The 13,957-nt window shown below is 37.5% G+C and overlaps 1 protein-coding gene across 1 annotated transcript in view; it reads left to right on the top strand.

Moving 5' to 3' along the window:
• The window catches only part of CCDC132 (coiled-coil domain containing 132), a 132,712-nt gene that overhangs the window by 18,404 nt on the left and 100,351 nt on the right, over nucleotides 1-13,957 (top strand). The window contains exons 3-9 of the mRNA XM_010839776.1: nucleotides 3,628-3,750; nucleotides 5,056-5,127; nucleotides 7,298-7,351; nucleotides 8,234-8,304; nucleotides 9,286-9,403; nucleotides 9,488-9,523; nucleotides 11,352-11,434. Of these exons, the coding sequence (XP_010838078.1) occupies nucleotides 3,628-3,750; nucleotides 5,056-5,127; nucleotides 7,298-7,351; nucleotides 8,234-8,304; nucleotides 9,286-9,403; nucleotides 9,488-9,523; nucleotides 11,352-11,434 (557 nt within the window). The remainder of the gene's footprint in view (nucleotides 1-3,627; nucleotides 3,751-5,055; nucleotides 5,128-7,297; nucleotides 7,352-8,233; nucleotides 8,305-9,285; nucleotides 9,404-9,487; nucleotides 9,524-11,351; nucleotides 11,435-13,957) is intronic.

The following is a 13,957-nucleotide window of genomic DNA, read 5'->3' as shown; positions in this document are numbered from 1 at the left end:
ATTGGCTTGAGGAGTTTCATTTATTATTCTACTCCCCTGATTATACCTTTAAATTTGTTTTGTAGGGAATCTTTTGTTTGTTTATGTAAAGTTTTGCCGCATACATATATATGTGGCAAAACTGGTTTGGCTTGCAAAACTAGTTCTGTTTTAGGTGAAGAATTAATACTTTTGTACATTTCCAATCCTAGGGAACCAGTTTACATAATGGTAAAATTATGGAGTGATTGTTTTAGGAATATACTGTCTAGCTGTTTTTTTTTATTTTTCTACTTTATATGCATAAAATATTCCTACAATCATTTTACATTTATTGTTACTTCTATTTAGAAGAAAGAAGCCTTTCCTTAGGAGTTTGTGGATAATTTTGACTATCAAAACAAGAAGATACAGTCTCTTCCTTTCCCTTTGTTCTTATATTCCTTTTTTTTTAAAAATACGATTCACTGTGTAAATTAGTTTTAGTTTGATCCATGATTTTTATCTACAGTGTGCCTTGGCACTTGGGAGCAAATGATGGAGAATAAAGAAAAGCCTCCGTCCTCAAGAAGTGTGTAATCTGATGGAGCCGCCGGCACTGACAGCAATGAGACGTTTAGAGAGAGATTGGGTAGTGGCTGAGTCTTACAGACAGCAGTGCAGCGGGATTAAAGGGAACACGGTGATCATGCTTCCAGGCAGAACGGAGCGTGTTCTGACTGAGGTCAGACGTGTGTGTTCAAACAGGAGCCCCTGAAAGGAGAGGGTGTTTTATAGGGACATGGCGTCAGGCATTTGTTTTGGTTGAATTCTGCTTTGTGTGCTGTGTTTCTTTTTCTATCTTTCTTGATTTTTCTCTCTCCCTCACTTCCAGGTTACTTAGTCCAGTGTTTAAGTGTTGCATGTCACTTCTTTGAAATTCTTTTTAGTCTGTCTGCTCTCAGTGATACAATTGCTTAGTGTTCTACGAAGGAATGGCATTTGACCTTTTATATACATATATAGACTGTGCATTTTGTTTTTACACATATATCACCTTTGTGAAATGAGCATTTGTGAGATATTTATAAATCATGTTTTCCCTCTGACATTCTTAATAACTTTGGATATTTGTTTCACTGTCATTTGGAGTGTGTGTGTATGTCCTTTACAGGTGGAAAAAAAATAGGCATGAGGAGACTAAGTTGATATTAACTAAGGTTAATAGCCGAGTTACAGCTAAAACCTGTGTCTTTCCCTTTGATTAGTCAGTAGGTAGTATATATAGGGAGAACCTCAGCATGGAGTTAATGCCATTTACACATTTGAGATGACAGTGCTCATTCACTGCAGTCTGTTTGAATTTCCAACTTGTTTCACATCTGATAGTTTTCATTCTTAGGCATTTTTGTAATCTTCAGTTTTTTTGGTGTGTGAATAGTCCCAAGTACATTTATTTGCCAGTGGTGCTGTGGAATTACTAGGGAGGCATACCCTCGCTCGGGCTTTATTCCTTCCCTCAGCTTGCGGTATCTGAAGCTGGTATTTCAAATGCCTGCGCACCTTTAGGGAGAGAGAGTGCCAGGAATTTCTGATCTCTTTTTCTATTTCATGTCTCACTGTCAATTCAGATTTCCACTGCATTCAGGGAGGTGGCCTGTGGCTACACTAACTAGTTGGAACCCTTCCGCAAATATTGTGGGTTTAACACAAGTCTGTTGGAACGCTTCTGTGCCGTTGTCCAAGGTGCTGCACAACTGAGTGTGCTGTAGATAAACCCCCACCGGAATACAGCTCCCACTGTTACCATGATGGATTTCTTACTGCACTCATTGTATCTAATCGCAGCAAAATCAGTGATGGCGGTCTCTTTAACCTGTTTATGTTTTTGGTTAGTATATTTTTATAAGTTGAGTTTTGGTACTGAAGAAGCATATTCTTTTTCATGCACTTTTAATTCGGCAGGTTTAGTTTTTATGATTTTACCTTCTGTTTTCAATTTATCAGAATTTTAAATGTAAACAGTTAACTATTAAATTTCAGGTTTATTGCTCTAATGCTTTCTTTTAGCTTGGATCTACTGAGAGGAAATAATTTTATAGTAATTGTATAAATTTAAGATATAAATTAAAATCCTAAAGATATATAAGCTAGGCTCTTCCTTTTTTTCTTTTCTACAAATGAAAACTATGCCCTGCAATAAAGTAATCTAGAGTGCCTCTACTTGGAAAGTTTGGTCCTCAAATTAACCATATAATTTCTGTATATTTAATTAGTGGTGATTCATTAAGAATTCTTGTTAAATATTATTTTGACTGTAAAATGATTTTAAATACTGATTTCTTTTTGTGTACATAAATGTTTGAGATTAATTTGAATAAAGCCAAATAATTAAATTATATGTCTGTAATAATGTTTTGATTAATTACTGTGGCAGAAAGTGGGTATCTGTATTACTGAAATTTCCCAGTTAACTGAAGTTTTATCCGATTATGCAGTGAACCTACATAGGATAAGGATGCAAGGATAAGGACTTGTCTATTAAGCTCTTTTTGGTTGCGTATCCACAGAGGCCCCATAATGTATCTTTAGAAAGCAAGCAGTTTGTCAGAGCTTTAGGTTCATAATCGGTTCATTAATTATAGTATCAGTACACTTTGAAGGAAGCCTCATGGGAGTACAGAAGTAACCTTGTGAGCCTTTTTTTTTTTTTTTTTAGTATTTATTTGTTTTTGACTGTATTGGGTCTTAGTTGTGATACTCAGGATCTTTCATTGCGACCTGCAGGCTCTCTAGTTACAGCTCCTGGGCTCAGTTGCCCCACCCTTGGTATATGGGATCTTAGTTCTCCAACCAGGGATTGAACCTGAATCTCCTGCCTTGAAAGGCGGATTGTTAACCTCTGGACCACTAGGGAAGTCCCTTGTGAACCTTTTGTGGAACAAGTTTTTCTTAGCCAAGCAGTGAGATTTTCAGCAGAAAATCTGTTCAGGGTTCCAATACTGATTGTGACCCGAAAGTCACTGAAATGTTGTCCACTGGTTATCTGTGGTGGGACAGATTCTAGAGCATTGTTAGACGAAGAGAGGGCTTCCCTGGAGGCTCAGACAGTAAAGAATCTGCCTGCAGTGCGAAAGACCTGAGTTCAGTCCCCGGGTTGGGAAGATCCCCTGGAGAGGGGAATGGCTATCCACTCCAGTATTCTTGCCTGGAGAATTCCATGGACAGAGGAGCCAGGTGGGGCTCCATGGGGAACCCCATGGATCCCTACAGTCCATGGGGTCGCAAAGAGTTGGACACGACTGAGCGACTAACACACTTGAGATGAAGAAACTGTGTGTATATATGATAGGTATTAGGTAGTCACTTTTTTTTCTTTTTGTTTAACATCTGAATTTTCTCAACTACTAGTTGATACACCAGGAATTGAAAATAAAATCTGAATCTTAAAACTGGCTAGTATTTTCCTCCAATAGATGGGTGATTTTTAGTGTTTGACTTTTTCCTAACTTTTCACAAACTTTCTTCCTGTTTTCTGTGTTTGTCTCCTTGGTCAGTGTTCCCCAGGAGATTGGTCAGGCTTAAGACAGATGATTATTTCTGTGCGGATAGAATTATAGCAACTACAAGTGCTATAATTTTTTTTTTGTTGTTTGTTTTCCCTTAAAGGAGGAATTCCGAGAACTTCGAGAACAGCCTAGTGACCCTCAAGCTGAACAAGAACTAATTAATAGTATTGAACAAGTGTATTTTTCTACAGATTCATTTGATATTGTTAAATATGAACTGGAGGTAAAAAAATTCATTAAAACCTATCTAAAGCCAGTTTTGTTCAGTGATTTAAATTTGTGAGTGAAATATGAATGGTTTTTAGGGTCATTGTATTTATTTTTGATACTAGGACCTATCTGTGATAACCACATTGTGATTAAATGAACTTTCAGCATTGTTTAAAGATGAGATTATTTTTTTAAATGTAAGGTTAATTTTTGTATTTTTCATTTTTAACTCTCAGCACACAATTATGTTAGTGTACTGCCTCTATCTTATTTTACGTTGGCTAAATATGTTTAGGAAAGCTCTGAGACTTTTAATCATGAAAGTATATTTACATCATTATTTAGTTGTGAAAAATACCCCTGTGCCATAATGTTTATAACTTTGGCATTTTAAATTTATAAGAATTAAAAAAAGTCAGAATAGTAAAATTTGGGTTTTAGATGAAACCAAATGCTGTATGCATACATGCTTCATATGTAGTACCTAGAGTTAGTACCCAGCTTATTCGGAAATTTCGTCATCATTTGACTGAGACTGGAGGTCTAACCTTGTATTTTCCCATCTTCACCATGGCCTGCATTTTTGTTAGTTCCCATACTGCCCTCTGGGTTTCCCTGGTGGCTCAGATGGTAAAGAATCTGCCTGGAATGCGGGAGACCTGGGTTTGATCACTGGGTCAGAAAGATCCCCTGGAGAAGGGAATGGCAACCCACTCCAGTATTCTGGCCTGGAGAATCCCATGGACAGAGGAGCCTGGCGGGCTGCAGTCCATGGAGTTGCAAAGAGTCAGACACAGCTGAGCGACTACACTTTCACTTTCATACTGTCCTCCGGAGTATGTATAATCTGTGTCTTCAAATAACCATCACTATCGCACTACACGTGTAGGCGTTAATTTCCATTCGTATTTCAGAGGGGAAGTAGGTTTTGAGTTCTGTCGTGGACGACTAGGGAGATACCAGTGGCTGGTAGACTGGGGAATTAGGGTTAGGAACTTTCTCACATTCTCCTGTTACAGGTATTGGAAGCAGAGTTTCCCAGCTTAGGGGCCAGGAGTCCCCACAGGAGTGGGATTTCCAGGAGGTTGGAGGTGGTGGCAGTGGAGATAGCAGAGGGAGGGTGGAGCTTGAACCCCAGAGGGTTAGTACCAGATATACAGGCTGGTGTCTGGGGTCTAGTGCGGAGGTTGGAAGGACAGGAGGTGTGAGGTGTGACACTTTTGTATGTGCAGATTGTAATCCCTTACTTAGGTGTGCAGGGAAGTGAAACTAAACAATTGATTTTTTTCACTCTTTGTTTATGGATTTTTCCTTTTAGAAGCTCCCTCCTGTTCTCAATTTGCAAGAATTAGAGGAGTACAGAGACAAATTGAAACAACAGCAAGCTGCAGTAAGTAAAAGACACATTTCTGACAAAACTGTAAAGGAAACAACAGAGCAGTGTAATGTTTACAGGTTTTATGGTTTCACTAATACACTAACATTTTAAACAAATCTTATTATTTGACATGACTTTGACTCAAATGATACATTTCTATGTATTCAAATTTACTATTCAGTTCCCCTCATATTACTTTGATAGATTTGCTTCTAGAACTTGGTGTTCTTTCTCTGGAATCCTAAACATGATGAAAGAATTTTGAATTTATTTTTTTCAAATTACTAAGTACCTGCTTAGATTGCTCCTTGTCACATGGTGTGTGACTTTCCTATCCATAGTTTTTTTTTTCCTAACCCACAGTTTTATGATAGAATGTTCTTATATCAGAGTAGAGGCTCCCACTTCTAGTTGAAAGGTCCAAAGAGAATACAGGGTTAAGATTCAGAAAGTCTGAACTGCTGTCACTATTAATCGTGTGACATTGGGCAAGTCACTTTGCCTTGCTAAATCTCTTGTGTCATTTGTGAAGTAGTGGGCTGGGCCTGCATTTTACCTAATGATGTAAAATTCTGTGATTTTCTGTTTTTTTTGTGTTAGGCTGAATTCCTTTTATAAAACTCAGTACTGTAGGAGATTAAATAATGGTATTAAGTAGTCTTGTTAATTTTTTAATACTAAAAGCAGTAATAATACGTTCAGCCATTTTAATTTAACATACGATCTTTAATAATACATGAGACAAAGGAAGATATACTTCTGTATCTTTGGGGTTATACCCAGAGGCCTCAGTGGGTGCTGAGATCTCCTAGAGGCTGGTAGCAGTAGCGTGGGGAAGGGCCCTCAGCACTTGTATAGTAAAAGCATGTTGCGGTTCTGGAGAATTTGAGTTCAGTGGATGGTGGCACCTTTTGCCTTTTGGTCTCAGCGTGTTTTAATATGTACTCCCCCCTCTTCTGTAACTCATGTGGTAGTAGTATTTTGGGAATGAATCCCACCACAAGGGCCATGTAGCATAGTGGCCTTTGGAATCTGATCAACCTGGCCTTGAACCGTGACCTTGCAACTTACTGCGGGTGAATTATTACTGTGTCTAAGATTACACCCCCTGGAAAATAAGGAAACATGTCACCCATTTCAGTAGATTGTCCTAATTACTAATTGAGGTAATGCAAGAAAAGCACTCAGCACACTGCCTGGTGCCGTGGAAGCTAAAATAGCCACATGGTCTATTTAAAACAAGAAAAATGGAAAAACCCGTAACAATAAACAAAAAGCAATGAACACACACAAATGAACGAATGACTCAGAAAACAGTTTGGTAAGATTCAGTGGGTTTCTGTCTGTGCACATCCCTACAAGTTCCTGTCTATACAGATCTACACAAATTCAGAGCAGATTAAGAAAACATGAAAGAATTAATGTAGTAGTTGAATGCGTGTGTAACGTTTTGTCCTCAGCTGCGTTGGGGCAGGGGATACGATTGTATTTCTTGAGCAGATGGTCACTAAGTGCCTTCTGTGCCCCTCAGCATGGTCATGGTCATTGCTGGTCATGGTGCCCCTTCAGTGCAGGGCTGCAGAGGTCCCTGAGATTGTGAAATAAGAAACTTGTGTTCCAGATCATTAGAGTTCTACATTGCATACACTAACATTATTCATGAAACTGACCAAGAAACCTCAGTATCTTCATAGCGCTCCAAAAAAGCATATTTTCAGGTTTTCAGAAGTAGTGGACCAAATTGCTGTTTGTCTTCTTATGCAGTACAAAGAGTTTAAAGGGGACAAGGATATTTTCTGTTTCCCAGATGGTATTTCCGTAACTTGAGTAGATTAAATATTTTTTTATCTTAAGTCTGTCTTTTGAAAGCAACTCCAGTACCCTTAAAGATAGATAGACTTTTGCACATGTTAGTGAAATCAAATAATGCTACTCATGTTATTAACAGTAATAATGACCATTTATTGAGTTTCTATTAAGGACCAGGTATTATGCTACGTGCTATACCTCTTTGACTAAATTCGTGAACAGAGACGTGTGTGGCCATAGCATGCCAGAATCTGCTGTAGGAGTGATTGAGAAGCCCTGTTGAATGTTCTTGCTAAAACTTTAAATGTAAAATGTAATAGGAAGCATGAGGCTTTTTCTTTTATTTCCTTTATTTGATTGCATGTTCTTCTAGGTCTCAAAAAAAGTAGCAGATTTAATCCTTGAAAAACAGCCTGCTTATGTCAAGGTAGGATAATATTTGTTATTTGTAAAGTAAAATATTAAAAATGTGTGAGTGACTTATATTTGGAATTTGAAATATTTATTCTTTTGTCTGTAGTTTATAGCAACATATTAATTTTATTTGGGTTGTGTTTGTATATGGTTTTTTCTCTCATGTGGGGAATTTACCAAACTATGGGAAATGAAAGAGTTTTTATATCTGACTCTAATCTGTTTGGTTTTCCTAACTTAAGAACAGCCAATGAAAATTGCTTCTGTGTATTTTGCAACTCAGATCATCAACAGTGATTGCTCAGTCTGCCTTTAAACTATGATAAAATTGGAACTGTCTCTTTGAATCTGCCTTTTCATCAGAAAAACAGAGACTTCAGAATGCACTGAAATATCTGTGTTCAAACAAAGCCATTCACTGTAAAAGCATCTTAGCAAACAAATCATGTTTGTCGTATTTGTCATTATCTTATGAAGTTCTCTTGGATAGAAACATTTAAACGAATATATTATTAGTATTTATTTACACCCATCTAAAAGAGGATGGTGATGGACAGGAAGGCCTGGCGTGCTGCGATTCATGGGGTCGCAAAGAGTCAGACACGACTGAGCGACTGAACTGAACTGAAAAGAGGATGGGTCTACATTTCCTTACAAGCAATACTGCCTAAATATTTTATGACATGCCATGATGAAAATCAATTCAAAGTAGTTATCTAAAATGATTTTATGAGAAATATACCAACAGTGTACAAGTTCAGGTATCTTTGTTGTTACTTTGTTTATCAAGCAGGCTTCTCTTTGAAACCCACTAAAGTTTTTGTTAGAGAACCATATCAATAAGAAAGAAAGATAAAATGCCTCGCACAGTAACCTACACCTCATCTTTCCATAGGAACTTGAAAGAGTTACCTCATTACAAACAGGTCTTCAGTTAGCTGCTGTAATCTGCACCAATGGGAGGAGGTATTGTGTTTGATGATGCTTTGTTCTTTAAGCTAAATAACATTTAAGAGAAACTGTCTTGGAAAATTGAGTTTTTAAATTACGATTGTGGTTTCTAGAATGCTATTCATTAACTGAACATACATCATGATTTATAAACTGCACTAAGAAGGTGTGTGGAAAATGTTTTAAAATCTAGTTAAGGATTAAAAATATTAGTTTTCTTAAGTTTTTTTTTTTTTTTTTAATGTGGGCCATTTTAAAAATCTTTATCAAATTTGTTATAATGTTGCTTCTGTTGTTTATGTTCTGGTTTTTTGGCCCTGAGGTATATGGAATTTTAGTTCCCTGACCAGGGATCAAACCTACACCCCCTGCTTTGGAAGGTGAAGTCTTTAACCACTGGATTGCCAGGAAAGTCCCCAAATATTAGTGTTTTTGTATTGCTTAAATCAGTGCTTCTCAAACTGTCTTTGGTGAAGGACCAGCCTTTTTTTTTTCCTTTAATTTCCAACATGTTACAGATTGTTGTTTTTATAAAATGCAATAAAAACAAATTGCTAGAATAAATTAAAAAAAAGACAAACACATATAAAATACAGTCTTCATTTTTTCTATTATCAGATTCATTAAGCATAAAATTAGCATGTCAACTTTTGCTCTGTGTGTTTAAAATTTTTTTGGTTAGAGTCATCAAGCATAAAATTGTTGCGTCAACTTTTGCTCTACATGTTTCTAAATGCTTGCTCTCAATTTCTGCACTTTTTTTGTGATGAACTAGTAACAGTTTAAAGTCTGGTAGAAGACCACCTACCACTCTGGTAATGCTGGTTTATTTTGAGCCATTGAACAGATCGGTCAATCTGTTCAATCGGTCAGAGGGCTCACAATCCCCAAATTTAAGAGCAGTCCAGGATACTGTCTCATTAACTGCCTAATTGTTCTGTGTGTATAGGGTTCTTATACTAGAAAAACTGAACTATTTATTGCTCATTTTTACAGACACTTGAATATTGCAAAGGAAGGTTTTACTCAAGCTAGTTTAGGCCTCCTTGCAAATCAGAGGAAACGTCAGTTGCTGATTGGACTTCTGAAATCTCTGAGAACGATAAAAACATTGGTATATACTAGTTCCTTTTTAAAAATTAAAATTTAATTTTATGGTTGAAACAGGTTTTACCTTTGCATTTCTGTTATTTTTCAGCAAAGAACAGATGTCCGCCTAAGTGAAATGCTGGAGGTAAGTTTGTACAAGGCTTGGAAGTTTGGTGCTCCTCATAATATTAGAGAATTATTGTGAAAAAAACCTCAGATGTGCATTTTTCTCCAATTGGTGTATGGTATAAAGAGCATTTTTAAACAGTAAAGGACCTTACTGTTTCTACTCTTGTGCATCTTTTACTATTGTCATGATAGACTTCATTCAGAAAAATTTATTGGGGGGAATGTTCAGTGTGTGGGAATGTTCAGTGTGTAGCAATGTAGGAATGTTAATTTCAGTATGTTTCCGTTATATCTGGGCCCAAATAGCAATGAAATTACCTTTTTCATGTAACATGAAGTAGTAATTTGATTAAGATGGCATGTATTAGTTATTTTGGTGTCTTATATATATATATATATATACATACACACACACACATATTTTTTTAATTACTAATTTTTAAAATTTTTGGCTGTGCTGGGTCTTTGTTGCTGCACGAGGGCTTTCCCTAGTAACGGCAGACGGGAGCTCCTCTTCGTTGTGGTGACTTCTCTTGTTGCAGGGCACGGGCTCTAGAGCATGGGCTTTGGTAGTTCTGGCATGCAAGCTCAGTATTTCTGGCATGCAGGCTTTGCTGCCCTGCCCGTCCCGGACCAGGGGCTGAACCTGTGTCCCCTGCATTGGCAGGCAGATTCCTATCCACTGGACTGCTAGGGAAGCCCTCATATATATATTGATTTTCTGAGTGAGCCATCTGTTTTCTCTTCAATGGCTTTCTTAGCATTTCTTATATACTTCTGTTATAAGGTTCACCAAGGCCTAATGTAGTATGTGTGTTTCCCCATAATTCTCAAGCACCTTTAGGTAGGTACTTTGTCATGATCTCTGCATCCCCTATGGTTTGAATTGCCTTTGTTGAATTTAGATATGAACTTAAGGAACATTTTTTTTTAATGGTTTTCTGTTTAAACACTGTGTTACTTCTAAACTATTACCACTGAACTATGGTTTAAGAAATCCATATGAAAAATTAATTCGGCAGTAAATTACTCTGTTCAGGTGTTAAAAATATCCTGAGGCCATTAATGAATATTTCACTTTATTTTCCAAATTTATTTAAGGATATTTATGGATTCATTGATGGTAAAACTGTTGAATGTTGCTTGCAAGTAGAATAAAATTGGAACGTTTTTTATATAAACACAACTGAAAGAAGATATGTTAACAGTTAAAGAACTCCTTCTCTCTGAAGCAGCTTATACTTCCGTGTACGCTTTGTCATGGTCATGGTCTCAGAGGGCTATTACTGTGTATTTATGGGCACAACATATTTTTTCCATGCTACATTTTAGATCTGGAGCTAGTTCCTTTGTTATATTTTACTATTTATCTGTTGTTCATATTATAATCTTTGAGAAGAATTAAAACTTCCTGGTAGTGTAACTTTTAGATAGAGTATGAACAGAGGTTTATCCTTTTCAGAGACTTTTAAAAATGATTTTTATTTTTGCCTGCACTGGGTCTTCATTGTTGTGCATGGGCTTTCTCTAGTTGCGACAAGTGGGGTGCACAGGCTTCTCACTGCCTTGGCTTCTCTTGTTGCGGAGCACAGGTTCTAGGCACTGGCTTTAGTACTGTGCGCTCAGTAGTTGTGGCTCAAGGGCCCTAGAGAACAGGTTCAGTAGCTGTGGTGCATGGACTTAGTTGCCCAGCATATGTGGATCTTCCCGGACCAGGGATGTAACCCGTGTCCCTTGCACTGCAAGGCGGAGTCTTAACCACTGGACCACCAGGGAGGCCCCCTTTCAGAGTCTTTTAAGAAAAATGTTTCTGTCCTAATGACTTCTGTTGTTGCTCTCTCCAGGAGGAAGACTATCCAGGAGCTATTCAGCTGTGCCTGGAATGTCAGAAAGCTGCCAGCACTTTTAAACATTACAGTTGCATAAGGTAAGCTAACATCAAATTTTTAAAGCTGACTCTGCCATCAGTTTTAATATAGGAGTTGTGTAATATACAATGTTAATAAACATTGAGAATTACTAAGTGCTGTATCCTAGTTTAGCTTTCTTGTTTATAAATGGACAGTACAGTAAAATAGGACTTCCTTGGTGGCGCAGACGGTAAAGTGTCTGCCTACAATGCGGGAGACCTGGGTTCAGTCCCTGGGTTGGGAAGATCTCCTGGAGAAGGAAATGGTAACCCACTCCTGTACTCTTGCCTGGAAAAGACCATGGACAGAGGAGTCTGGTAGGCTACAGTCCATGGGGTCGAAGAGTCAGACACGACTGAGCGACTTCCCTTTCACTTTTCACTTTCACAGTAAAATAACAATTCTTAAGGCTTGAAAGATCAGATAGATACTTTTGAATCCTGTTTCCTGTGACATCATTGTTAACTCTTCTTTTCATATTTTTTCCAATCTTACTGATTTCATTTTTCTGCAGTGGTAGAGAATAAATTCATCTGTTCTTGTCTTCATTGCACCTCTTGGGAATTCTTCCTCCTTAACTTTGCCCAGCTTATAAATATTGCGAGTGTTGTCACAGTTTGTTTTTCAGATCCAGATGGTTCAACTGTTGGCTCATCATGATAAGAATTCTTTTGGAAAATTTAAAAGCGATTTCACCTTATGTAATTGTCATCTTTGTAATATTTAAGTGATTATGTAATTAACGTTTTATATCTCCTGTTTGTTAATGTATTACATCTTCTGTTTGTTCGTGAAATGTGCTGTCTGAAGATAGCTGCTGCATCTTCTGCTCTGAGTGCTAACTTTTTAAATAGATTTTGATCTGTTTAAAATGAAGCTTTTGCATTAGCTGTGACAGTACCTTGCAGGGGTGGGGGTGAGCTCTAATCCTCATGTGTCATTTCTGTCATTCCTCTGAAACCATTGAAAATAAACATACAGTCTAAGGAAAATAGTGAGGTTTCCAGGCAAACCCAGTTTCAAATTAACTTCATACTAACCTTAGAATGTAGCCTGTTAGTCTCTCATGTATGGAGATTCCAGCTGTCAGTGAGCAGGATGCCCTGATGTCCTAGGTGTTGATACCTTGTATCTGAAAAGATGAAAGGATTGTGAGAGAGTGAAACATTAGCACAGCTTTGAATTAATTTTTTTTTAATATACTTGCACGTAGGTCTCTACTGGGTATGGAATAACTGGGTATTTCCCCCTAGAGATGGTATTTTTTATGGCTTTTGTTTCTCTAGGATTATGCATTTCGAAGCAACATACTTTTTATTTGATTAGGAAACACGTAGTTGAGTGGTACCAGTGATATTTGGATTTTGTCCATTTTGACAGTGATTAACTGTTACTATTAAAAACTTGATTATGTCATTTATATTTATTAGGTTGGATGAATAGAGTATTAGCTCTAGTATGTGAATATACTTGAACCATTTCTAGCAGGGCCTTCTGGCTCCCGAAGAAGCATAACAACCATTTGCTTCATTTCGTGATGATATGTCTGTTAGAATTTGTCATTCTAAGTTTATTTCAGGTTGGTTTAAAATAATTCAGGCAGCTATATATCTGTTGAGTGCTTATTATATGCCAGGTGCTTTGTTTTGGAATTGGTTGTATAGTGATGAATCACATAAAATATAATCAGTATAATCCTTGGTCTTCAAGATGGACTTGGATTGAGGTAGGCACAAGTAAGATGGGGCTTTAGAGAGAAGGAAGTTGAGCATGTGGTGGAAGCATTGGGATCTGATTCTCCTTAGGAGTCAAGACTAAGGAGGATCTGAAGGAGATGCAGGACGGTTTAGCTAAGTGAGAGGATGCGGGGTGGTGGATATGAGATTATGGGTATTGTGATGAAGTTCTTTGTTGCAGAGATGTCAGGCAAAATGAGGACTGAAATTATCTATTGTATTTATAGCAACAAAGAAATCAAAGTTGACCTTGTTGGGGACAGATTTGGTTGAAGTGTAAGTATGAAAGTGAAAGTAAAGTCACTCAGTCGTGTCCGACTCTGTGACCCCATGGACTGTAGCCTACCAGGATCCTCCGTCCATCGGGTATTCCAGGCAATAGAACTGGAGTGGGTTGGCATTTCCTTCTCCAGGGGATCTTCGCAACCCAGGGATCAAACCTGGGTCTCCCACATTGTAGGCAGACGCTTTACCGTCTGAGTCAGTACAGGATGAGGAAATTTTATAAAGAAGAAAGATGTGGAATTGAGAGGGAGAAACTTGAGTGTTTGAAAATCAGTGCGAAAGAGTGAGAGATTGAAAAGAAGAGAGAACATCCTCCTAATAAGGCTTTGTAGGGATTATAGGAGAGATTGACTTTGAAAAGTCAATCTTTTATAATAGGAAAGGATGAATGTGGAAATCTGGTGGCAAGAGACTGAGATGACATGTTGATACTTTATTTTTTCCATCAGTTGCAGTGTTTAGCTTTGTTAAAGTAAATATCTTGATGAGAGTTAGCTATAAAAAATGTTTTTGAAAGGA

The sequence above is a fragment of the Bison bison genome, unplaced genomic scaffold, assembly GCF_000754665.1.
Source record: "Bison bison bison isolate TAMUID 2011002044 unplaced genomic scaffold, Bison_UMD1.0 scf7180017864134, whole genome shotgun sequence".
Classification (NCBI taxonomy): Eukaryota; Metazoa; Chordata; class Mammalia; order Artiodactyla; family Bovidae; genus Bison; species Bison bison.
Note: the sequence above shows the minus strand (reverse complement) of the source record. Positions and strands in the feature narration are given on the sequence as shown.